The sequence below is a fragment of the Pteronotus mesoamericanus genome, unplaced genomic scaffold (genome assembly GCF_021234165.1).
Source record: "Pteronotus mesoamericanus isolate MK-2021 breed Mesoamerican mustached bat unplaced genomic scaffold, CSHL_Meso_final contig_230, whole genome shotgun sequence".
Classification (NCBI taxonomy): domain Eukaryota; kingdom Metazoa; phylum Chordata; class Mammalia; order Chiroptera; family Mormoopidae; genus Pteronotus; species Pteronotus mesoamericanus.
The window spans coordinates 2,257,395-2,284,869 of NW_026555096.1; the positions used below are offsets into that span (position 1 = coordinate 2,257,395).

A 27,475-nucleotide genomic window follows, 5' to 3' on the forward strand; every position below is an offset into this window, starting at 1 on the left:
CAGTTCTCTTTCCCAATACCTCTTTCCCCAGCCTCTCCTCTGGCCTCTCCAGTCCACTCTGCCCCTGCATTTGCCAGACACCAGGGTAAGTGGCTGCAAATAAGAATTTATGCATTGGCCCTTTAAACTGCTCTTTGCATCTCCAGCTGCCTGTCTCTGGGAGAGAGCAACCCTTCCGCTCTTTGCAGCTGGCTGTTATCTGTGTACTTTTTGGTCTCTTGTGCTGTAGGCTGGAGATCCCCGCTTATGGTTTAGATCTCGCTCTTCTCAGGGGGATCCAACTAGCCATTTCAATATCCTTCTCATGGACAGACACCTCATTGTGTCTTCACATAGCAGAGAGAACTATGGTTTCTTCCTCTTCTTATTACATTAATCGCACAATGAGGTCCACTATTATCACCTTATCTAAATCTATTCACCTTCCAAAGGCCCCATCTCCAAATATCAGCTCATGGAAGGTTAGGGCTTCAATATATGAATTTTAGGGGGACACAAGCATTCAGTCTATAACACACCCATGGCTGGGTCACTTGTGGACAATCCAGTTGATGAAGAGGATCTGGCTCATGGCAGTGATGGAATAAATACTCATTCCTTTGTTTTTCTTTTTGTCTCCATAAGATGGTAGCTGGAAAGCAGATAGTAGTGATATCTTCTCTAAGATGAATAATCACATTTTCTCTTCTTGGTGCTGAGTTTCCCCTCCTTGACACTCTCCTATTTGTCTCCCACTTCAGCCCTTCACAAACCCAGCAAAGGCCCAGTAGTAGCAGGTGTGCAAAGGACTTGTGTCCTGCTCTCTCCTGCAATCAGACAACTCCTGTTTTACTTTCTGAGCAGGGCTCAGGGCTGTGTATATGAGGGGTGGTACCTGCCTGACTTCTTTTCCCTCCAAATATTCTCTACTTCCATTTCAGGCAAAGAGTTCTTTTTCCTGGACAATGAAACCAGGTTGTGCAAAATAGCCCCTGAAGGCCTGGAGTAAGCAACCACAGAAGACCTCCTGGATAGCCTTCACACTCTTCCTGAGGATCAAGTTCTTTGTCAGTCACTATTGACTGCTCCAGTGAGTGTTACAGACTTGTTGCATTGTTCCTTAAGGGATAGGCACATCCAGGCTGACATTAGAGGTAATAGTTAGAAGCAAGTGTTTGGTGAACTTTAACTTATATATAAATAACAATTATTGTGGTTGATCTTCTATTGATTGGATTCCAGTCTGACAGAAAACGGGGGAGGGGGATCAGTGTTTAGGGGCAAGCTCTTGTCAAAATGAGAGCTGGCCCTTTTGTTTCGAATATATTCCACTCCAAGTCAAAATTCTCTCTCCTCTGACCTATGTGCCCCTGCCCCAGCAGCCAAGTCATGAGGGATGGAGGATAGGATCATGGCTCTGGAGTTCAGTCATTGCCTCTTTGTTCCTTAGCTCAGTAGAAAAACCATCTAACAAACCTGAATCACAGCAATGAACATCTCCATGCGTGTAACATGAAGTGCATGGCACAGAGTAGCCTCCAATTAGAGGCCAGAGGCATGGTGTGGATAAAGGAGACCACACTTGTTTTACTGGCATTGTCCTCTGGATAGTATTGATTTGTATCCTGTCTTCTCTCCTTTCCCTGTTTTTCAGACTGAGGAAACCCTCTCATCATTCCAGTGGCTTTTATTCCTGCATTTCTTTCACAGGCAGAGCTGGACAAGACATCAATTTTACCTGCAGCTTCAGAAAAACATCCTGGAGGAGAAGCTGTACTGCAATGATGAGACGCTGCTGCAGCTGGGGGTCATTGCTCTGCAGGCTGAGTTTGGCAGTTACCCTGAGGAGGTAGGGGTGGAAACCTGGGGCCCTTGATGGGGTCAGCAGAGACGTAGTTGTGGGACAAAGGGAAACTGTTGAAAATGTGGAGTCTAAGAGGTGTTATTAGCATCTACCACTGAAATTGGGGTAAACATCCATCCATCCATCCATCCATCCACCCACCTACCCATGCATTCATTCATCCAATCAAATGATCTTTGCTAGGCTCTGAGGATTACAAAGATGAACAAGTCAAGTTTATACATTATAATGTAGTTCTAAGATCCCTCCTCAAGACAGTAATTTCTAATTTATTTAGTTCCCATCACCATCATAATCATCAGTAGTTAAACAGCCAACCTTTATTAAGAGATCACTATGTACCTGCCATTGACCTAGACATTTTCTACACTAGTAACTCCTTTAACCATCAAAACAACATTACAAGGTTGATACATTTTCTAGAAGAGAAATTTGAGACTCATATGGCAAGCAAAAGGCAAAGTCTAAATTTGAGCCCAGGTATATCTGACTCCAAGGCCACTGCTGATTCTGCCAGACCCACTGCTTCTTCAAATGGCAGCCCTGATCTTGCTGGCCAAGCCCTTGTCCCCGCAGCACAATCATATGTAAGTTTCTTTGATTTAATTTGGCTCTGATGGTCCTATGTTACAGTCCTCAGGGACTTAGTAGAGGCTACTGGTTATTTAATTTGCAAATACGTCAATATACGGAAGGATAATGCTAATATATTTATTAACTTAATCAGGATTTAAAATGGAGACACCAGACAGTAAGGAAGGAACTCCCAGGTGAGCTATGACAGAGAGCACTGCACCTTTCTCTTGGGTTAATGAAGGCCCCCCTTCCATGTTCAAGATGAAGGGGTAGGGAGTAAGCAACAGACCTAAACAAAGATCTAAACAGTATGACCCAGCAGAGTGCCATGGCATCCAAATATGGAGTTTGTCTCTGGCTGCATCAGTAGGAGCAGAGAGGGAAGAGCAGGTGAAGTAAAGGTCTCACTGATGTCTTCCCAGGTGACTTCCCAGCCAGTGCACTGGGCTTAATCTTGGAGAGCATCACCACCACCATGTCATAAAAACTGAGAGGCTCTGGGGGCACTTCACTTGGAGAAGAGACACTCTAAAGAGGACATGAGAGCTGTGTAATGGAGGGGCTCTTGCTTGAAAGAAAAATGAGTTTTAACCCCTCTGTCCTTGGGCCTTTGAATACTTTCTCAGTAGCATCTTCATGTCTATCTTGATCTCACCTACCCTCCAAGATCAACCCATCTCCAACTCCTCAGCTTTCCTGGCCTCCCCACAAGTGGAAGGAAATCCTCCCTATATACTTGGGTCATCTTGGCCTGGCCTTGTGTTATGTGTTGAATTATATTCCCCACAGCTCATATGTTGAAACCCTAACTCCTGGTACCTCAGAATGTGACTGTTTTTGGAGAAGGGTCTTTAAAGTGGTGATTAAATTAAAGTGAGGCTGTCTGGGTAGGCTCAAATCCAATCTGACAGGAGTCCTTAGAAGAAGAGGGGATTAGGACACACAAAGGGACCCCATGTGTGCCTTAATGTGTCCAGGGAGGCAGGCAAAAAGGAGAAAGACCATGAGAGGACATGATGAAAAGGCACCTGTCTGCAAGCCAAGGTAAAGCCTCAGAGAAACCAATCCTGTTGACAGTTTGATCTTGGACTTCAGGCCCCTAGAACTGTGAGAGAATGAATTTCTGTTGTTTAAGCCACGTAGTCTGTTGTATTTGCCATGGCAGCCCCAGAAAACTAAATACCTTGAGTCTGTAGCCATCACCAAGTGTGGATACCTTGGCAGAGTTTTCTGTTCCTAGTTCTTACATGGTATGGGTTGAAGAGGGCAAGGCTATGACCTTAGTCACAGCTTGTCTTTTCTGTTCCAGTGACTGGGTTTAAGAGTGAGGACAAGTTCAAGAATTAAAATAGTTCTTTGAGGACAGTGGCTTTCAAATGTTCTGTGCCATGATCCATCATGGAAAAAAAAAGTATAGATGTTACAACCCAACACACACACACACACACACACACACCCCCCTATGTACATATCACAGATCTGACACAAAAATTTAGGAAATAAGATGTACCCTTCTATATGTATTGATATTGGTATTTCCTATTTTATTCCAGTTAATTTAAAATTTTCTGGTTATGAACCACTAAATTGATTTCACAGCTGCAGTTTGAAAAAAAAAACCGCTTTTCAGACTATATTAATATCATCTTTCTTTCCTCCCAGTACATCTTTAGAAGAGGATGCTGTGTCTGGAGTCTTCACTGGTTCTGTTTATTGCCTCACACAGCTGTATTTGTCTTTATAACCATTTCTCACCACTTGGCACGGGATATTCCTTTGTCAGCCTTAGTGCTGTTCTCTCCATTAGAATAAAGCCCACCTGAGGGAGAAGGCTCTGTCTGTGATGTTCTGCCATTTTCCCAGCACCAAAGCAATGCCTGAAACATAGGGAGTTTGCTCAAGAGCTATTGGTGTAAAGATTGGATGAATGAATGAGGGGATTAGGACACACAAAGGGACCCCATGTGTGCCTTAATGTGTCCAGGGAGGCAGGCAAATAGGAGAAAGACCATGAGAAGACATGATGAAAAGGCAGTTGTCTGCAAGCCAAGGTAAAGCCTCAGAGAAACCAATCTTGTTGACAGTTTGATCTTGGACTTCAGGCCCCGAGAACTGTGCAGGCTCGTGGACTGGATGGCACTGTAAATAACAGCCATCAGAAAAGTTATCACCTTGCTGATAACTGTAGCTCAATTCCCAACACCTCCCTCTACCCTCACACCCCTGTGCCCACCTCAGTCCATGGAGACTGGGATTCACCAATTTCTCCTGGCACTGTGCCAGCCTGACAGGACAGTCTCCCAGAACAGACCTGGCTCCTGGAACCTCCTCCTTGCCCCTTTGAGAAGCCTTTAGCCCTGTCACTGATCACACTGAGCTCTTTCCTATATCCTTGGCCCCAAAGTAGTAGTCCTTACCATGCCTAAGCCAGCTCTCTCTTGCCCTTGTCCTGCTACACTGGGAGCAGGGTGGGGGAGTGCTTGGCAGGAGAAGAGCTCTGATATTTAGAGAGTACTCTAAGCCATGGTTGTCCTGGTGAAGCAGTTGACATGCTTGCTGCAGCCTCTAGCCCAGTCCTGTATATGGCTTATGTAGACAGGGTAGGGTGGCTTCCAGCTGCAGTATTAGTCCACCCTCAGCAGGCTCCATGGAGCAGAGTGGGCCTGAGTTTTGGAATCAGATGGAACTGGGTCCAAACTCTGTCTCATTTTGTTAGTCATGACGTACATAACTTTGGGAACATTATCTCTCTGAGGTTCAGCTTTTTCATCTGCGAAATGGAAATAATAACAGGTCCCTCGCAAAGCTGCTGTAAGGTGGAATGTGGTTATGCGTGTATGATCCCTGGCATGTACCAACTGCTATTTGCAAGCTCCCTTCTTCATCCCCCAGAGTTAGAAGTGCTCTATTATTAAACCACACAAAGATCTAGCTTTCAGTCTTAGGATTCGGACATGGGATGTAAAACCTGAGGTCTTAACTGTAGCCTTAGATTTGGTGGAAACTGTGGGCAACATCCACTGAAGGCAGCTGGGCGTCTGAGTAAGACTCAGCCCAGATCTTTCTTATGGGATCACTTGTCCCAAGACCCAGGGGACCAGTCCTGTCTCTAGGTGCCCCATTGGTAACTCCCTGTGCCTATCCAGTCAGTTTCTGTCTGACCTCATCCATCCCCTACCTTATCCTGATCTCACCCTCTACCTCTGTCTCCTCTTCCAAATCCTTCCCCATCTCAGCTTTTCCCACTGCCCTGGGGATCAGAATTGTTCTGAGACACTCTCTGATGTTGTGATGGGGCTCCCAACAGCAGATCTTTCCCCTTTCTCTTATTTATGTAAAGGCAACAGATTACACAAACTCATTCATTTGCACATCCACTTGCTACGTCCTAATTTATGCAGGGCCCACTCTGTGCTTGGCATCACCTAAGCCTATATCAACCCTGCAGAGCCAGTGTAATTTCCATTTGAAGATGAGAAAAATTGTGCCTCTGTGAGGTTAGGTAAGATGGTAAGACCAGCAAGGACTCACTTCCAGAGCCTTGCTTCCTTATCCTCCTGGCACTGTGGTGGGCACATCAGATGATGTTAGGGGAAACTCAGAGAGGAGGGCCCCACTGTATGTGTGTCACTGAGTGAATAAGATAAGAAGGCTGCCTGTCCAGAGAGCAGCATTTATTCCACTGCTGCCCTACCTATAGGGGCTCTGAGTTGGGTGGTGCTGCCACTCTAGTCCAGGAGGAACTTAGTGTGTCCTCCTAAGGGACTTGTATTTTGTTCGATAAACAATTCAGGTGATGGAAAAAAAAGAATTTGGAAAGCACTGTAGTGAAAGATTGGAAGCCACTGATGAATTCTAAGCAAGGAAGTGACATGATTACATTTGCATTTTAAAAAGAGAGACAAAGACAATTTGGTACAAAAATAAATCTTAATCACGTCATTGCAGCAGAACAGACTTCCTCTGGGTGCCTTCTCCCACAGCCTTTGATCATATGCAGAGATTTTATACAGTCATAAGCACTGCCACATTTCATTTGCATTCTGCTTTTTCACTTGATGGCACATGTCTTCCTCTGGCTTCCTAATGATCTTTTGGAATAGCTATGTGTTACCCCATATCAAGGTTGGATCTCCTCTCACTTAACAGGTGAGAGTGATATATTGGGAATCTCCTAGAAGTGTCATGTAAGTGGGAACTACTCTTCTTATTATTCCAGTTGTTTTTTGATCTTCCTTTTTTATAAATGACATAGTAATAAATATTTGTGCTAGAGTTTTTTTAGTTCCATGTTAACTTCTTTTCTTGGACATATTCGTAGCAATGAAATGCTGGGCAAAGGTCTTAAACACTTTTAAAAAAATGTTTACTAGTTTTAAGTTAACAGTAAAATTGAAGGGAAGGTACAGTGAGTTCCTAAACACCACCTGCCCCCACACACATGCAGCCTCCTCCATTTTCAGCATCCCCACAGAGTGGCACATTTGTTACAACGATGAACCTACATAGACACATAATCACCCAAAATCTATAGTTAACATTAGGATTTTCTCTTGATACTATATATTCTACGGGTTTGGGCAAATTAATAATGACATATATTGACTACTACAGTATCATACAGAGTAGTGTCAGTGCCCTGTAAACCCTCTGTGCTCCACTTATTCATACCTCCTCCCACTAACCCCTGGTAACCACTGATCTTTTTACTGCCTTCATAGTTTTGCTTTTTTCAGAATGTCATACATTTGGAATCCTACCGTATTGAGTATTTGCAGATTGTCTTTTCACTTAGCAATACGCATTTAATTTTCCTCCATATCTTTTCATGGCTTGATAACTAATTTCTTCTTAACACTGAATAATATTTTTTTGTCTGGATGGACCACGGTTTACTTATCCATTACCTACCTACTAAAGGACATCTTTTGCTTCAAGTTTTGGCAATTGTAAATAAAGCTGCTATCAACATCCACATAAAGGTTTCTGTGTGGAGATGTTTTTAACTCCTTTGGGTAAATACCCAGGAGCATGATTGTTGGATTGTATGGTAAGAGCATGTTTAGTTTTGTAAGAAACTGCCAATCTTTCTTCCCAAGTGGCTGTACCATTTTGCATTCCCACCACTGATGTTGCTCTACATTTGTCAATACTTGGTGTTGTCAATATTCTGGATTTTGGCCTTTCTAATAGCAATCTGAGTGCTTTCTTATGCACTGGATTGCGAAGCAATTTTTTTTCCTTTGTGTTTCTGAGCTGAGCTCAGAGCTGGCATAAACCAGTCCTAGGCTGGAGGATTCTCAGTCCATGGCCACATGGACTCTAAGCCTGTGCCATGTCAGGAGCATGATGTTGTGGACATTGCTGTTCCTTTAGATCCCCTCATCAGGTCAACTGGCCCATTTTCTGATCTGAGAAAGCCAAATGCTCTTGGCTCCCAGCTGCCTTACTCATGTGTAGTTGGATAGTTGCCCTCAGCTATGGGGAAATAGCTTGCCTAAGGTTAGGCTGGAAGGGGCTGCATGAGACCAGGAGGGCTGATTCAGGAACACAAGGACAGAATCACCTTCATACTCTGTTAAGTCCTGCCCTCCTCATTTTTTACAAAATACCCCATGACCAATTCCTCCAAAACTTCTGCTTACCCATCTCTGCCCCAGAGTCCACATCAAGGACTGCAGCATCAGGCATGGGTGATGACCAAGACCTCTCCTTACAAAGAGGTGACAGTACATTAGGAACACACATGCATAGAAATGCTAAATGAATAAAAAGAAACTAAAGAGTTCCGGCCAAGATGGAGACATAGGTAGATATACTCTACCTCTTTGCACAATCAAAAGAAGGACAACAAATTTAAAAACAAAATAATAACCAGACTGCCAGAAAATTGAACTGTATGGAAGTCCAACAACCAAGAAGCTAAAGAAGAAACATGCATCCAGACCAGTAGGAGGGGCAGAGATAGGCAGCTGGGGCAGAGAGGCTGCGTGGCAAGGTGGTGGCTAGAAGGCCAGGCAGATGAGGTGGGGGCTGGCAGACTGGCTGCTCCACATTTGCATGCAGATAAACCAGAGGAACAGCTGGGGAGCAATACAGACCACACAATACAGGGTTCCAGTGAGGGAAAAGAAAGCCTCAAAACCTCTGGAGGTAAAAGCCTCTGGGGGTTGCAGTGGCAGGAGAAACTCCCAGCCTCATAGGAGAGTTTGTTGGAGAGACCCACAGGGTCATGCAATGGACACAAACCCACTCATCCAGAAATCAGCACCAGAAGGGTCCAATTTGCTTGTGGGTAGCAGGGGAAGAGACTGGAAGATGGCCAGGAACCAAACAAGCAGCATTGTTGCCTCTCAGACCCCTCCCCCACATACAGTATCACAACACAGAGACCTGGGTTGCTCTACCCATTCCAACATAACAGGTAGGCTGAGACAAAGAAGTATGGCCCAAATGAAAGAAAAGGTCAAAACTCCAAAATAAAACTGAGCAATGAAGAGATAGCCAACCTATCAGATGCACAGTTCAAAACACTGGTAATCAGGATGCTAACAGAATTGGTTGACTATGGTCACAAAATGGAGGAAAAAGGGAAGGTGATGCAAAGTGAAATAGAGAAAAATATACAGGGAACCAACAATAAAGGAAAGGAAACCGGGACTTACATCAATGATTTGGAGCAGAAGAAAAAGATAAACTTTCAACCAGAACAGAATGAAGAAACAAGAATTCAAAAAAATGAGGAGAGGCTTAGGAACTTCTGGGACAACTTTAAATGTTCCAACATCAGAATCATAGGGTTGCCAGAAGGAGAAAAGGAAGAGCAAGAAATTGAAAACTTATTGGAAAAAAGAATGAAGGAGAACTTCCCCAATCTGGCCAAGGAAATAGAGTGTCAGGAGATCCAGGAAGCTCAGAAAGTCCCAAAGAAGTTGGACCCAAGGAAGCACACTCCAAAGAACATCATAATTACATTATCTAAGATTAAAGATAAGGAGAGAATCTTAAAAGCAGCAAGAGAAAAAGAGAGAGTTACCTACAAAGGAGCAAATGAGTTCCCATAAGACTATCAGGTGATTTCTCATAAGAAATCTTACAGGCAACAAGGGACTAGAAAGAAGTATTCAAAGTGATGAAAAGCAAGGGCTTACATCCATGATTACTCTTTCCAGCAAAGATATCATTTAGAACGGAAGGAGATAAAGTGCTTCTGAGATAAGGTCAAATTAAAGGAGTTCATCATCACCAAGGCCTTATTATATGAAATGTTGAAGGGACTTATCTAAGAAAAAGAAAAAGATAAAAAACTATGAACAGTAAAATGGTAACAAACTCGCAACTATCAACCACTGAACCAACCCCCCCCCAAAAAAACCCCAAAACAAAAACAAACTAAGCAAACAACTAGAACAGGAACAGAAGCACAGAAATGGATATCAGAGAGGGGGAGGAGGGGGAAGAATGCGGGAAAAGGTACAGGGAATAAGAAGCATAAATAGTAGGTACAATATAGACAGAGTGAAGTTAAGAATAGTATAGGAAATAGAGAAGCCAAAGAACTTATATGTATGGCCCATGGACATGAACTAAGAGGGGACAGGGGGTGCAGGGCGGAGGGGAATAAAAGGGAGAAAAAATGCGACAACTGTAATAGCATAATCAACAAAATATATATTTAAAAAAAACAAAACTAAGTTTCTTGACCAAGGTTTTTCTGTGCATTTGGGAAGTGGCATGGCAGCATAAAATGTGTTGAGGGCTTGGATGACCAGATCTTCTTTCTTTCACAAGCAGTGTGACCTTGGAGCCATTGAATGACTTCCCTCCTTGTTCAATGTGTTCATCTTGGCAATGGCAATATTAATGCTGTCCCTGTAGAATAACTGTGAGAATCAAAAGAGTTAAAGGTTCTGAGGACCAATTGATTAAAAAATGGGTGGTTCTTCTTTTCTCTCCCTTCTATTCACATCATATGATGTGATGTAACTTCTAATATAGTAGAAGAAAGATATGCAAGGTGGGCTCCTTGAAGGAGCATCCTTGCCCTGAGACCCTAACCTGGGTTTTGACCGCAGACAGACTCTTGTTCCACTCAGAGTCCCATAGAAGGTATCCCTGTATGCCCCTTTTCCTCTGCATCTTATTTTTAGCAGGTAGAAACTAACGCTTATTTCCACATTGAAGATTACATCCCAGCAAGTCTGATTGAGAAGATGACTTCTCCCAGGGTTCAGTCCCAAGTCTCAGAGATGCACTGTCTCAGTCCTGTGCCCTGGGGAGAGGAAGCCGAACTGGAGTTCTTGAAGGTGAGACTTCTACCCTTCTAGCCTTGGAAGAAGTGTTGGTGTTCAAGGGCACACAGTGAGCAACCCCTTCTAAGACCTTTCCTGAGGGCTAGATGTTCTCTGACCCAGGAGGAGGTACAAGCAAGGGACTTGAGGCTCAGGGAGGGAGGAATCTCCATTGCTCCACCAGGCAAAGATAGGCTTCTGGAAGTAGATGGCATTGGAAATGGTTCCTAAAGATAGGTAGGATTTAGTGGGCTGGGGTGGGTATTGTAGGGCGTTTCTTCAACCTTAGATCTCACAGTAACTTCTGTGAGTGGGGAGATCACATTTCTCGTAGAGGACGTGTGGGAAAACTGAAATAGAAAATTGGGTGTGAGCTAAAAGCAAAGCCATTGGAAGACCCCAAGTTTTCAGCCTTCCAGAAAACTGTCCTCAGCACAGCACAAATAGTGTGGTCCATGCATCTGAGTGCATCTCTGGTCCACTCTCTCCTCAGCCCTTGAGCCGAATGAGCAGCATTTCAGGTCCCATATTTGTGGGCACATACAGAGCCTGCAATGAATAGGTTTTGCTCACTCTTAGACTTCAACTCCTTGACCCAGGCACTGTGGGCAGTGGAAAATACAGTACATGCTCCCTGCCCTCAGGGAGTCCCAAGTCTCCCAAGGAAGCACAGACAGGTACCCTGAGGCATACAACACTGTGATAGCTGCCCCTTGAGAATGACAACAATAGCAGTTACTCTCTCTCTCAGGGTGGGAGGGAGTGACTCTTACACCCTCCCTCAGAGGTAGAGCTGGGGGTCATGTGGGAGGAGTTACCCTCTTCCCCACCAGCCTTCCACAGGGCAGGATACCTGGCTGGGCCTTTAGAATCAGATGCAGTTGCAAAAGGAAATTCCAAAACATATACATTTTTCTGTACAAAGTCTCCTGAGACAGATAGAAATATTCTGTCATTGTTTTTTGCCTTTAATAAAGACAGACATTAGAAGCCAAAATGCTGATGGGAGGTGTGGCCTTTTCTTTTTGATGGGTCACTTAGCAGAACTGTTTGTAGCACTCAGCATGATGTAAACCTGCAAGCTTTTTCATTTGAGAAGCCCTGTCAGAAAGGTGCTCACTGAATTCCAGAATCTAGACTACATGTGTGTTCCTTGTCAAGAGGACGAAGCATCCCTTTGACAAAGGGCAAGGAGGGACTGCAAAGCCATCAGCACACATCTGGTGGAGAGTGGCTGCAGAGCCACAGAGCCTGTGGTGAGGCTGAGGCTTCAGTCCTGCCGAAGCCCTGCAGAACTGACAATACCTGCCTGCCTCTGCTCACTGTGTCCCTCCCTCCCCTGGTTGAAGAATAAAAACTAATTGTAAAGGAAACCACCATTTCATAAGCAAAGCCCTGAAAGATTTGATTTCACTTGCATGCAATTTTATCAGTTTCAAGAGACTAGCTTTTCGAAGTTCTCCTTGTTTGGGCTTGCTAATACTGTGCTACCCGAGGTACAGAGGCATGACCCAGAGGGTTTGGTAACCCAGGTTGTGATCCTTCCTATTAGTGTGAATGTTTGTTAAACAAAGTCCTTCTCCCATGATTGTAAAAGCAATCATTTGTTCCTAATTATGTCTCCCTATAGATAGCACAATTATATTGGGGTGTATTTATTTTTCTCTGTTTGTTCTAGGCATTCACAGGTGTATATGCATATATATATTTAAAATTGGGTTTATACTATATATGCAGTTTTGTGCATTTTATTATCTTATCTCTCTAAAATTTTGAAACTATTTTATTTTTTAAATGTATAAATCATGTTTATTCTATTATCGTTGTCTCAATTTTTCCCGCTTTAACTCCCTCCACCCATCCCCCCCTCACCCCGACTCCCACAGTCAATACCCACTCGGTTGTCCATGCCCATGGGTCATTCATACATGTTCTTTGTCTAGTCCCTTCCTGCTCTTTCCACCATTGTCCTCTTTCCCCATCCTCTCCTGTCACTTTCAGTCTGCTCCATGTTTCTGTGCCTGTGGTTTATTTTGTTCGTTAGTTTGTTGAATAGAGTCCACTTATAGGGGAGATCATATGGTATTTGTCTTTCATCAAATAGCTTATTTCACTTAGCTTAATATTCTCCAGTTCCATCTATGTTATTGCAAAAGTTTGGAGTTCCATCTCTCTCTCTCTTTCTTTCTTTCTTAAAGGCAGATTGATTTTATTTATTTTTTAAATGTCAAATTATAAAATATTAAAAAATTTAAAACCATTACAAAGTCTCAGCAATTAAAACAACATAATACCAGCACAGAAATAATCAAGTAGCTCAATGAAATAAAATGAGCATTCTAGAGACAAACATATATATCTAACAATGTAATGTATGATTAAGTTGATATTTCAAATCCATGAGTAAAATAAGCCTTATTCAACAAATAAGGTGCATGGACCACTATTACTTGAAATAAAATAAATATAGAGCTCTATTTCACACATTATACAAGAAATACTCAGGCGAATTAAAAATCAATATGTATAATCTAAGGAATTTTAGGAGAAAATACAAACTAATATTTTTCTTACCCTGAAGTAAAATATTCAAACCCAGAAGCTATAAAGGAAAATATTGACAAAATGATTATATTAAACATTTAAGACTATATAGTAATATACATATAAACAAAGTTAAAGGACAAGTAATAGAACAGGAAAGTATTTGCAACACATCTAAAACAGGGTTTATTTTGGGCTTTTTTGGGGGGGGGGATGAAATTCTACAAACATTTGATCAAAAAAAATGGATAAAGAATACCAAAAATTCATTTAAAGCTTTTTTTATTTTAAATAATAGAAATAGGCAGAAATATATAAAAACGTTTTAGGTTCAGTTTCAAGAAATAATAAAGGAACAATTAACACATCATTGTCATAATCAGATTAAGACATATTAAAAAAACATTGGTAACATCAAGTATTGGTAACTGTGAAAGGAACTGGGTAGTCATAGACTCTTTTTCTTCATCTTAAAGCAGTCCTTTTAGCATATTTTGCAGTGCCGGTTTGGTGGAGGTGTATTCTTTTAGCTTTCTATTGTCTGGGAAACTCCTTATTTTGCCTTCCATTTCAATTGAGAGCCTTGCTGGGTAGAGCAGTCTCAGTTGCAGGCCTTTACTTTTTGTGACTTGGAATATTTCTTGCCAGTCCCTTCTGGCTTATAGTGTTTCTGTTGAGAAGTCAGCTACTAGCTGTATCAGGGCTCTCTCATATGCTGCTACCTCTTTCTCCCTTGCTTGTTTTAGGATTCTCTGTTTGTCTTTGATATTTGCCATTTTATGATGATGTGTCTTGGAGTGGGCCTCATTAGGTTCCTCTTGAATGGGACCCTCTGTGCTTCCTGGACTTGTGCGACTTTTTCTCTCCTCCAATTAGGGAAGTTTTCCTTCATGACTTTTTCAAACAGGTTCTCTATCCCTTCCTCCTCCTCTTCTCTTTCTGGTATCCCTATTATACAGATATTATTACATTTCAGGTTGTCCTGCATGTCCCTCAATGTCTCTTCATTCTTTCTGAGTCTTTTTTCATTTTCTTGCTCTTTCTGGGAGCTCTTTTCTACTTTGTCCTCCAGTTTGTTGATTCAATCCTTGGCTTCATCAAGGCTGCTTTTGATTCCTTCTACTGTGTTCTTCAATTCAGAAATTGTATTCTTCATTTCCTCTTATCTCTTATTGATAGTTTCTATGTCCTTTTACATGCTGATATAGTTTGCACTAAGTTCCTCAGTTTCCTTGTAGTTTTTTGTAATTCTCTCTGAGCTCAGTATGCTCATTGAGCTTCCTTAGAACTGTTGTTTTGGACTCAATATCTGATAGTTTGTTTTCCTCTATTTCATTTAGTTTTCTTTGTAGGTATTCCTCCTTTCCCTTTGAGTAGGAGGTATTTCTTTGTCTTCCCATTATTTGTGAGACTCTTCTTTTTTGCTTCTGCTTCTTAAGTTGATATGTCTTGATTTCCTGACTTTGTGGTGTGAACTTCTATGGTAGGAGACTGCTGTTTTTGTTGTTTACTTTCTAGATTTGCCTCTGATGATGTCAGATGTCATCTCTGTCTGACCCTAGGCAGTAAGTTCGAGACTTCCTGTAATCTACTGTTTGTGGCTGTCTCCTTCAGCTGTTAATCTAATCGCTCTGCACTCAGCAGGCTGCCTTAGACAGCTCAGGGCAGGGTGGAGTCCCTCCTGGGGGTGGGGTTATTGGTTTCTGTCATTCTGCTGCCCTATGCGGGAGGAGTCAGCACTGGGATCCCGCTGGCTACTCTCTCAGTTCTCTCCCTCAAAGCCTCTGTCCCTAGTCTCTCCTCAAGTGTTACAGACCTCCCTGTGCCCCTTTACCCAGGGATCTACTATCTGTGGTTGCCACTCTGCACTCAGCAGGTGGCTTAAATAGCACAGGGTGGGGTGGAATCCCACCTGGGGCCAGGGGTATTGTGTCCTCTAACGTAGCTGCTGCTCAGGGGAAGTGTTCCTTGCCTGAGCAAGATGGCTGCTGCCACATGGGGGAGGACTCAGCACAGAGATCCCGCCAGTTACTCTCTCAGTTCTCTTCCCAAGGTCTCCTTCCCCAGTTTCTTCCCAGGTGTCTCTAGCCTACTCTGCCCCCGTCTTTGCCAGAGACCAGGGTAAGTGGCTGTAAAGAAAAATTTATGTGTTGGCCCTTTAAATGCTTCTTTGCGTCTCCAGCCAGTGGTCTCTGGCAGAGAGCAACCCTGCTGCTTTTTGCAGCTGTCTGTTTTCTGTGTACTATTTGGGCTCTGGTGCTGTGGGCTAGAGATCCCCACTTATGGTTTAGATCCCGCTCTTCTCGGGTGGATCCAACTGGCCATTTCAATATCCTTCTGGTGCTGCTGCCCGTGGGTGCCCCGCCTGCCTTCTCGAGTCTCTGCTGCACTCTTTACCAGTTAGATTGTGCCAAAGCCAATTCTTCTATCTCCAAGGTTACAAGGCTCCTTTGTCGCCATTGTTCAGTTGTTTGTTCCAGGTGATTTCTCCCCAATGTAGTTGTAATTCCAGGTTGGTCCTGGGAAGAGGTCAGCATAACTTCCACTCACTCCTCTGCCATCTTGATCCTCTGAAACTATTTTAAACCACACACTGTACCCTAAATTATTTCTCAGTATGCTTGAATATGGGACTATTTAAAAAATACTGAGATTAGTATATTTTTTTTACATAAGTCTTTAGCTGCATGCACTTCTCCTTTACTCCTTAGAATATAATCTCATCAGTAGAATTACAGAATTGAAGATTATGAACATTTTAAACATTTCAACGTTCTAAGACACTATATATTGCAGTTATTTCTGTACATTTCTTGTCCCCTCTATTAGGTTGTAAATGTCCATAGGGCCCATCTCAGAGCCCTGCTACTCTATAAACAGGCATTGAATTATTTAATTACAGGCTCCCTTTTCCATTATCAAAAGGTGCCTGTTGGCCTCCGGTTCACTGATGACTAATTCTGCTAGTTCATCATCTCACACTAGAAGGAGACTTGGCAGAAGTCCAGTTTGGGTAATGCTGAATAACATACTCTGTCTGGAAGATTCACAACTGCATTAGCATTTTAATCCTAGAACCACCTGTTCAAGGTTAACTCAGTGTTTTCCAAATTTCCTCAACCATAGAACCATTTTCCCACATAACTGGGGGTTGTGATATGCTATTAAAACATTTTTTTCTGTTGAAATCATACTGGTTGTATTCTGTATTTTCCTCCACTTAGCATTATAACATACACATTCCCCAGATAATTACAAATGCTTTATAAATATTCTGTGTTAAAACTGCCTGATAATCCCTTTTAAGGCAATACTGACTTTAGGAAATTATTGACCTCTGGGAGCTGGTCCTCCCAGCTTAATCTTGTAAGTCTGTACTGAACATTTCTATGAGAAGAATTTGTAGTGATTTTGTGGTATATTTTCTTAGGACTGATTTCCAGGAGAGGAAATGTTACGGGAGAAACTCCCAGAAACTCACTGATGCAGTAGAAAATGACAGATCAGCTAATCTGTTAGTGTGCAAACAGGGTTTATTGGTGATCTGTTCTCATGGAAGAGAACAGCATAGGTAAGGTGGATGGGGTAAGGTAAAAGGCATAGGCAAAACAGTGCAAGGATGGCCAAAGGCTGGGGTGCGCATGCAGCCAGAGGCCAGGGCGCCATAGAGCCAAGAGAGAGTCCTTTGTTCTGAGGGCTTATATATTTGGCAGAATAGGGTGAAGAAGTTAACATATTGATTGATGGGTAAATGTGGTGCCAGCTTTCCTAGTTGGGGGTGGAGTGGGGATGTGGCTACCCAAACTTAGCTATGTATTGGGGTGTGTTAGCCCAAATCCTTATCTTGCTCCAGACCCCATTTGTCTATCTTGATGTAAAACAGATATGTGATAGGAGGCAGTTAATTAAAGTTGGACAGTTACCCGAAGTTACTTACAGGCTCTTCCTGTAAGCATTAGGGACTTCCTCATAAAACAGATAGTGACCAGAGGTAGGCAATTAACCAAAGTTGTTTTATGGGCTTCCTCCTTTGTGGATCCTCTCCTATCTTTCAGGCCTTGAGGTGACAGCACAGTTTTGAGGCTTTCTTTCCCTGATAGTGGAAACAACACATAGAATTTCAAGGATTTTCCTCTGCCTGTGTTAGTGTGGTGTTTCTTCTGATGTTGTTACACCTGGCAATATTGTTAGACCAGGGTTAGTACTGCTGAGTTAGTGGGTGAGACATGTCTCCCTCCTCTTCCCTGCCTTGGTTTGCTATCTATCCTACCTAACATAATTATAGAGTCAAAGTATATGAATTGTGAATCTTTTGATGAATAGCTGGAAATAATCCATTTGTTCCAACAGTTTTCAATACAGAAAGGGTACTGTGTGCGCTGGGGACTAGGAGAGCCCGGGTCCAGTCTCAACTTTGCTGTTCCATTTAGGGAGAAGTGGTAAATAGTGAGGTAAACCTGAGCATGTTAAGAGGAAGTGACCCTCTGAGAGGAAGGTCAGTAGCAGCAAGAAAGAGGGGACCAGGAGAGATGCTACCGAAGATTCCTCAGTAGAGTATGGAGACATAGATAATGTTGCTTTTTTTTTTTTAAATGAATTGAAAATGGCCCTGACAACCTTATATATTTTCACCCATGTTTCCAGACCTTATAGAAACTGTACTTGTGTTGGTGTGCATGAAGACGTAAAAGCAAATAGACTCATGTTTCAGTTCCTGGCTCCCAGTTGGAACTTTGGTAGATTACTTAACCCTTAACCCTTCTGTGCTTCCATTTTCTCATTTGAAAAGAGATAGTTACAGCTCTCTCTTACGATTTTTGTAAAGATTAAATAAAATAATGCCAGGGAAATACTTAGAATAGTGCTTTATATACTTCTGTAGCATATCCCTCTCTATGTAATTTAAAAATTAATAATTAATATTAAACAATTAAAAAATGTAAGCAAGCCTATCAAAGGCATCTTTATTGTAATAAGTTCATTTGCTTGCCTTGCATTTTTTTTTTTTTTAGATATATCAAATACTTTTAAAGAATTTATCTAATTGTGTTTAGGGTGACCTTGATTTATCATACCTCAAGCACAAACCTAGTCTGGCCATTGGCTTTTCCCACACCAGTGGTTAATAAGTATTGTTTTTGATGATGGTGATGGTGATGATGATGATAATGATGATGACAATAACAAAGTCTCTCCAAAGTTAAAAGAAGAAGGCTCAGGGTCCGGAAACTTCATGAAGATTATGTGAAGAGCTGTAGGCTCTGTAAGCAGCAGAATTAATCTGTAGAGATTATTGATCCACAACAGGAGAGAGGTGGACAGGGAGCCTGAGAAAGGAGCTCTCAATGCCTTAATTTGCCCCTGCTTTTGTAACCCTGGCTGGGAGTGAGAGAGACGGGACAAGACACAGTGCTCTCTGCTCAGTGGGTAGAGATGGGAGACCAGATTTCACCACTGAAACCCTTCTGAGAGGTTATTTAAATACCTAGAGCAAGGTGTCCCTGCTGTGAGTCCAGGTGCATCAACCTTTTGAAGAGAATTGGAGTCATCCAGGTGAAGATGAGGATGGTAGAGCCCAAACAAGAGACATGACTAAAACATTTGTGTTAGGTTTATACTCCAGTCTTTTAAGAATTTGATTGGCCTGATGCAGTCCCAGCTTTGGGTGGCACTCAGGATCCCAACAAAATTCAGCCTCCTAACCTGGTAAACAGAGGACAGACTTTGGGCTGTGGGGACCCCACTGAGGCACTGCTACATGGTAAGAAACACCAGTGATTGGTCATTTTCTCTGCAGGATGTTAATGGCTCAACTTCTTTTAATGGTGATGTCAACCATTTGGATGGTTGCTTTCTGTGGCTGGGCCTTAATTTTTCTATCTGTAAAATGGATGGGTTAGACGAGATAATACTGCAGTTGACTTTGACGCAATTAGAAAAAGAATCCCTTCTGGTGAGATTACCCAGAAGAATCTGAATTCTACAAACTTGTCCACCATACTATTATGCTATTATACCATTTTCATAACAATTGTATTCCAGGTGTTGTTTTAAGAAGGCACTCCATGAAAAAATGATTCTGTGGGTTAAAAAAAGATAGAGAAATGCTATCGTATCAGCAGTGTAGAGAGATTCTGGACTAAGGAGGTCCGTTTAGCTCAGTATTTTCTAAATTTACTTGGCAAGCCTATTCTGTCCTTCTTTCTTCCCTTTTTAAAAAGAACATCTATTAAGGTGTTTTATAGAATCTCTTGAAACCCCTTTAGAACAGTGTGCCTGTCTTTTCTAAATTGGCCTTTTCTTGCTCCAGGTCACTCAGCAGCTCCCTGAATATGGTGTGCTGGTTCACCAAGTTCTCCCAGAGAAGACGAGTCTTGAAGGGAAAATGGCCTTGGGGATCTGTGCCAAAGGTCTCATGATATATGAAGTGAAAAACAACAGCAGGATTGCAGCTTTAAGATTTCAGTGGAGAGAAATTGGGAAGATTTCAACTTATGTGAGTATAGCTGATTTGGGAAATGGCCAATGCTTCATTTTCATTTGATCTGTTGCCTAAAGGAACAATGAATGGGTCATGTGATCGCTCCTGACTAGATAGATGAGCTCACAGCCTGCCAGCTAACCTGTGCTTGGATACATTGTGGCCTATTTGGAAGAAGTCCACCAGGGCATTTGAGAGTCTACAAGAGGCCATTTCTTCTCTATAGGCTCCTACCCAGTCCCCCTCGCCCCGCCCCCATACTCCCATGCACAGCCCTCAGCTTAAAGGGCTACTCTTTCACACTGGGTGAATTCTCTTAATGTGAAGAATCCACTGATGTTGAAAGCAAAGTCGGAGGTGGGAGATGGGAGAGTATGACATTTTGTGGGTGCAGTGGAGTCTACAAGGTTTTAAAACATTTCCCTTCTGTTTCAATTTTCCCTTCACAAACTGTGTGCTGAGGCTCCTGGCCTGTCTCCCATGGGCTACAGGTATGCTACAGGACAGTGGTCACTGCAAATCTTTGATACCCATCAAAAGTCTTCAAAGCCTTTTTTTTAAAACCAAAAAATTCCTAGTAAACATGTAACATTTGAAGTTGTATTTGAACATATTTACATGAGTATATATACTTCCTGGATTTGGTTACAGTAAATTTGGCACCAAAGAATGTTGTGTGCCATCACAGCAGAGAATGCTCTGGGATCTAATCTGCTTGTAGCCCTGTGGACCATCCCAGTCAGCACGCCATAACCTCAGCAACAATTCCACTATAAAGCATGACGTTCTTCATCTTATGGCCCTGGAAAAAAATTGAATTCTATTTAATTTTCTTTTATGTTTTGAAAATATTTCTTACTGACTACATTGCTGTTTTTATTGTCATTATCTGATATTAGAGTTTCCTAGGTAGAATGTAATTGCTTAATTCATTTTTCAATGTTTCTTTTGTTTCTTTCATCTTAGCTGTTGAAGTTTACATAGTTAGAGTATTGACAAAATTTTTAAATTATTGTTTGTCTTTAAGAAAACTTACATTTAAAAGTAAATAATAACAGCATAATATAATTGAGTTTATTAAAGTGGACTTTATAGTATCAGGAAAATGACTTTTTCCCAAATACTTTTTTGTATGCCTAAAAATAAACAATATTTATATTTGGGAATTGTTCAGAATTTTAAAGATGTATTACTTTAATTTAATTGAAAGATTATTTAAATAATTTTTATTATTGAATTAATTCAATACTATTGCATTACTCCCTCTTTTATTTACATCATATTTAATTGTTCAAAATTTTCAATGTACCTGTTTTAAAATAAATCTGTGAAAATGCAGATAACATAAAAAGTAATTTTAAAAAATATAATTTTTTGAAGTTGTAAAGTTTAACAATTTCCTTAAGTAATACTTTATATTTCAGTTGGTTTAATTTTTACAGATATTTATTTTCCCCACCACTAAGGATGATCTCTTGATTGCAGCTGAGAAGTCATCAGGTGCACAAGACAAACTTACGAGCTTGAAAAAGACATTGCTACTAATTAGTAGTTTCCATGCACTAATGATCATCCTCTTTCTCAGCATGAATGTCTTTTGTTAAGAGTAAAGTCATCAGGTAAAATAATTTTACCAGCTGCTTGCCACAAACCAGGTGTCTTATACAGAAAATGACTTGGACTCTTCACACTTCTGCAAATGCGAAATAGGGAAGTCTATGAACACTAGGAGAATGAGTTCAGGAAGCTGCTTTGAAATTTGCCTAATTAATAGTGGAAGCCACAATGTTTCAAACAATCACAGATGGTTCATCTTGCTGGCCTGCAGGGAAGTAGCAAAAGAAATAAGGGAAAATTTCCTTTTCAAAGAGTATGATTTGTAGGTGTGTTGGCAGTCTCTTTATGACAGAGACAACACAATTCAGGTTATTCAGTCAAGAAAGTGTTCATTGTAGAATGATATTAGTAACTGTTCTCCATTACTGGCAATAGCTAAAATGTCTGATTAGAAAATGTAGGCTTTGTAGGCCTCTCTCTAAGAAAAAGAATACAAAGTTCAAAACACAACCTGCAGTATACAAGCAAATATTCATTGAGAATGAGAAAAGAAAATGCCACAACTTGTGAATTTAAAAAAGCCGAGCAAATACTGCAGAACTACAAAGGCAAAAAACTAATATATTAACTCCCTGAAAAACTCTATAATTCTTCTTTTCCTTTCAAATTTTTGTTGACATACACTCTGATTACATTTTTATATGACGACAATTTTGTTATATCATTTTTTTCTAGATAAAATAGAAATATAATTTCGTCTTTCTTCTAGCATGGCTGATCAAAGATTGTTTTTATTTTTGATGCATAATACATGTCACTTTGCAGAGACATAGGTGCTCTTTGTAGTGCTGCCATAGATTTTTGTGCTAGAACACTAGAAATCTAATAACTTCCATTTCATGTGATTCCTGACAAAAAAGAAAAATATTGTGTGGTATATTGATAAAGCAGTATATAAAATTAATAAGGTATATTCCTGATAGGACAGAACTTCTACTTGATTGAGTGCTTTTGAGAACTAAATTACAGTTTTTCACTTCTGACAGTTGAAAAGATTTCCCACAGACTGACCTCTGGCTCCATACATTTTAAGCCTAGTTCCCTTCCAGCACAGCTCTGACTGCTTCTGGTGCTGGATATTGTGAGCACTGTCAGTGTCATATGGCTACTGACCTGATATTGTTGTTCTGAGATCTTGAGTGTGCTGACCTAATGGAAGGAGTATTCTGGGATGGCTAGCAATAAGTTATTGCAGAACAGACTGAAAACCACATAAATAAATCCCGCTAAGTCTACACAAGACATTCTCATCTCAGCTTCTCCTTAGTGGGGTCTGCTTCCACACCACACACCACCTGTCATGAGGAGGAGTGAGAACAAGCTGGAGTGGAAAGAAGAATCAATAATCTTAACTGATAATGGTGAAAGCACATTTTCCCCACATTTTACAAGAAAGCACAGAGACTTTGCCAGGCTCTCTCCTGGGAAGTAACCTGCCCAACTGAGGGCCCTGGAGCTTTGGCTTCTTTAGCTTCATGGCAAATCCACCTCTGCCAGGAAGAATATCATTGTTCTGCAAAGATATATCAAAGCAAACAAACCAGAGTGTGAACAAGCAGCAAGGACAATTAAACTATTGAGGATGAAATGTTTGAAATGGTAAACCAATACTTTGAAAAAAATATGACACTTTGGAAGTACTAGTATGTTTGTATTCCAACCACAGGAATGTAAATAAATTCTCCATGTTCTTGCTGAAAACCCAGAGGTTCAGATTATATATCATTTTATTTACTTATGGCCCTTGAGAAAATTTGCCTGCAGATATGAATTTCTCATTAAACGATGTTATCAAGATGGAAAAAAAATCCAAACCATACGGTCAAGTTTGTTTTCAGCTTTATGCCAAGAAATGAGATCAGAATTCCTTTCACTGTGGTGTTTAATACTTTAGACTGAGCATTGATGTCCAAAGGGAGAGTTTTGCTGAGAGTTTATGAGCTGAAAGATCAAGGTGTGTGTGTGCATATGTGTGTGAGAATGATTTTCTCTTTTCATATTTGTTAAAGAATAGCTATTAAGATTGTAAAAAATAACTTAACTAAAATTTATTAACACCAGAGTGAACTTAATGTAACATTGTCAGGACTATATAAAAGCGTATCAATAATGTACTGACAAAGTAGATAAATAAAACGATCCACTACTGGAGTTTAGGCATTATTATAATTTAAATACTAAGGAAGAATTATTAAGGCTAGTGGGACAGCATCTATCAATGTTTGAGAAAATACATTATTAAAAAATAGTAGATATAGTTCAATTGGATTCAAAATCCATTCATGTTAGTATAATAAGGTTCAACATTATACTTGTCAATAAAAAAAAAGAATATTTAGAGAATGCTGAAATTATCTAAAATTGGTTAATGATAAAAGGAATTTCTGGGAGAAAATGCAATGAATAGTTATCTGCCTTTTGCTAATAATATAGACTTGTGTGAATGGGGCTCCTTAGAAAGGGCAACCATCATGAATTAAAGGGATCAACATTAAAGAAGATCAGGAGTTTCAGAGAGCCCTTTCAAGCAAAAACCCTATATTTACTAACTTGTCTTCATAGGAGCAACTCACGGTTCTTATGAAAATATCTAGAAAATCAAATATATATATTTTATTTGGAAGTTATATATAAATTTATACTTAATGTAATCTATATTACTTTGTATTTTATTATTCTCCTTGGAATTATGTATTACAAAAAGTTCTGAAATTTTTCCATGAAGTTCCATATAGATAACCCCATGCAGATAATCCTTTCCAGTTTATCCCAATGAGCTGTACAAATGTTATCACTTTGTATGTGGGCCTTGGGGGTATAAACATGGGGGGAGTGTTTTGTGTTGGTGTGACCTCAATTCCTGCTGCATTTTCAGAACTAGTGGTCTGTTACCTCATCTGTAGAATAAGGATCATGTTAGGACTTCCTTCATTCTGAAGCTTTGAGGGGGAAATAAATTAATACCCAGAAAACAGTTAGAAGAGAAATTGGCTCATAATTGTAAGAAATATGAGAATATATACAGTGTTTTTATCTTTTCTATAACCCCACTAGCTGAAATTTTGCCTACAGCTTCTGAGAGTTTATACAATGAAAACTATTTTTATATTTAATGACCTTCAAAACGTACACTGAGGATTATGTTCACTCCTTGCTCGGGACCAAGTGTATGTGTATCTGACTCATTTTGTATTCTTTTCATGTAGCACACTTTGGTGGGTAGAAGTCACCTGATAAACAAAGATCCAATTTATGAATGAAGGAAAAATAAAAAGAGGGATTTTTCTAAATCAGAGAAAAATTATTGAGCCATAATCAGACAATATGTGCCATATATTTCTTATGCCTAGTACCTCGATATTGAACGAGGCCCAGTATTTGATTACTCTGGCAGTTGTGCTTTAATGTGTAAGGATGATCAATAGATTAATGTCTGTGTTTGCTTCCTTCAGCGAAAGAAGTTTGCCATCACAAGCATTACTGGGAAAAAACACACATTTGTCACTGATTCGGTCAAGACCTGCAAATATTTACTGGGCCTCTGCTCTGCCCAGCATAGTTTTAATGCTCAAATGAACACTCCCCAAGTTGCAACTGGTGAGTAGACACTATGTTCTCAACCTGCAGAGATTTGGCTTTGAGAGATGGATTTATCACATTTGCCACTGCTGATCTCTAATCATCATTTCTTATTGCAAAAAGCAGGATTTCCTTCTTTTTAATAGCTGAATAATACTCCATTGTCTATATAACCACATTTTCTTTTTCCATTCATCTGTTGATGGACACATAGTCTGTTTCTATATTTTGGCTATTATGAATAATGCTGCAGCGAACATGGGAGTGCAGAGATCTCTTCAATAGCCTGTTTTCACTTCCTTCAAGTACCTAACCAGAAGTAAAATTTCTGAATCATATGGTAGTTCTATTTTTAATTTTTTGAGGAACTTCCATGCTTTTTTCTGTAGTGACTGTACCAAATTACATCCCCACACCCCGCAACAGTGCACAAGGGCTCCCGTTTGTCCATATCCTCACCAGTTCTTGTTATCGTTTGCCTTTTTGATGGTAGACATTCTAACGGATATAAGGTGATATCTCATTGTGGTTTTGATTTGCATTTCCCTGATGATTAGTGATGTTGAACATCTTTTCATGTACCTCTTGGATATTTGTATGTGTTCTTTAGAAAAATTAAACAATTTTTCTTTGTATTTAAAAATATTTTTTCACAGTAGAAACTTTCTCTCTATATACCATTTTCAGTGCATCCAGGTGAGAACTAGGCATCTTCATTTGATGGCCCCACAGAGTCCTCAAACTCATTGTATCTGCAGTTGACCTCATCCTCCCACACAAATTCCTCTACCTTGGGAGCGTCTGGACCTGCACCCTCTCTTCCCACTTCTCTTGTCACCAAGTCCTGGGAGTCACGTGTCAAAGACATCTTGCTCTCAGCCTGAAAATGGCAAAAGGACCAATCCAATCATATTCTCCCACAGTGAAAATTTGTCAATGGGTCTCTGCTATCTGTAAGTACAAGCTCAGATTTCGTAGGATAGCACATCAGATCCTTGCCATTTGACCCAGCCCTGACTTAGTCGTGCTGCGACTCCTTCACTCTGCTTCTAGCTACATTGCTTGCTGGCTTGCAGACTGCTGAACACACAGGGTATCTCAGTTCTGGGGCCTTTGTGCTCAGCACCGCCTCTGTCCATACAGCTGTTGCTGCCCCCTACCAGACGCAGGCCACTAAGATAAGCCCTATTCTGCAAAAATGAGTTCAAGGATAGCCTTTTCTAAAGTTCTCTTGATTGGCTGCCCCATCCTTCCCTCATAGGTGTTGAGCACACCCTCTTTAGTGCAGACTCCCTCTTTTCACCTGCTTTCTCCATCCCTTGTATCTGCGGCTCTGCCTGCCTCCAGTCTGCAGGGAGGGGCAGTGCCCCACTGCCTTCACAGCTCCAGGACAGAGCAGAGGTGTGTCAAGTGGGAGGTGCTCAGTGCAGGTTTTTGGGGTTTTAAAAAAAAGTTAATGTATGATTAGTGTGGAAGTACAATCATTTGCTTCATCATTTTCCTATTTTGATTTTAAGTTGCATTTCATTCTTCAATATTCTAAGCAATATTGCAATAAAATCATTGAAATAAAAATTTTCTGTACCTTGGAATACCTTTAAACTAGGTCTTGGAAGTGTAATTATTGGGTACAAAGGCTGGGGGCATTTTTAAGATCCTTGCTGTTTTCCCCAGTTCCCATGCCCATTTCACTACATCCTTGCCAGAAGGGATAGTATCATGTCTATCTTTGCCCATTTGATAGGTAAAATAATGTCTCATTTGGCATTTTTCTTTTATAGTTGAGAAGTTGAACATTTTCCAAATGTTTCTTAGTCATTCTTCAGTGAGTTGTGTTAATGAGCATAATAACTTTTTAGTTTTATTTGGTGCCCAGGGGAGAGAGTACAATCTTCATGTTTTCACAAGTGCACAATTTCAGGACTAAGTCAAGCAGGCTCTGTCAGCCCCTTCAGATGGGTGGCATGGCTGCAGGGATGCTGTTGCTCCTGCAGCTTGTGGCTGTAGGACTCTGCACCTCTTCAGTGGGTGGCCCAGGGTCCGGCCCTGGTTCCCTTTCCATTTTCTTCATGGCCCCTGGTTCTGGTGGCTCCGGTGCTCTTGAAACACTGTAACTAACCTAGACTACAGAGCTTGGCATCCAAACTAATTTGGACATTTGTCAGCTGCTTTCCTGGTGCCACAGTTATTCTGTGAGTCACCCACGGCCAGTGGACAGAAACTACTCATTCTCCTTGGCATGCTGGTTGGTGGTTTTGGAACATTCTTTGCAATGCTTCCTTCCATTCCTGAAAGGTTATCAACTCTTGGCTTTCCTCCCTTAGTTATCAATTCTTCCTTCACTGCTTGTCTAGCCACTTGAACTCTACGAAGCTAGGGCCTAATAGTTATAGCACACTCCCCACCAGCCCAACAAGCTTTGGCTTTGTGCCGAGTGTCTGATGCTAATTGCATGACATCTATGTTCTTCTTCCCTGACCTCACTCTGTGGCCTTTGTCCTTCCCAGGGCCCTGATGGTCTCAGGTTTCTTGCTGGGAACAACC

The 27,475-nt window shown here is 41.0% G+C and overlaps 1 protein-coding gene across 1 annotated transcript in view; it reads left to right on the forward strand.

The window, feature by feature from the left end:
- The window catches only part of FRMPD2 (FERM and PDZ domain containing 2), a 97,858-nt gene that overhangs the window by 24,131 nt on the left and 46,252 nt on the right, over positions 1-27,475 (forward strand). The window contains 7 exon segments of the mRNA XM_054572394.1: positions 921-979; positions 981-1,069; positions 1,690-1,828; positions 10,570-10,725; positions 19,565-19,750; positions 24,805-24,949; positions 26,791-26,799. Of these exon segments, the coding sequence (XP_054428369.1) occupies positions 921-979; positions 981-1,069; positions 1,690-1,828; positions 10,570-10,725; positions 19,565-19,750; positions 24,805-24,949; positions 26,791-26,799 (783 nt within the window).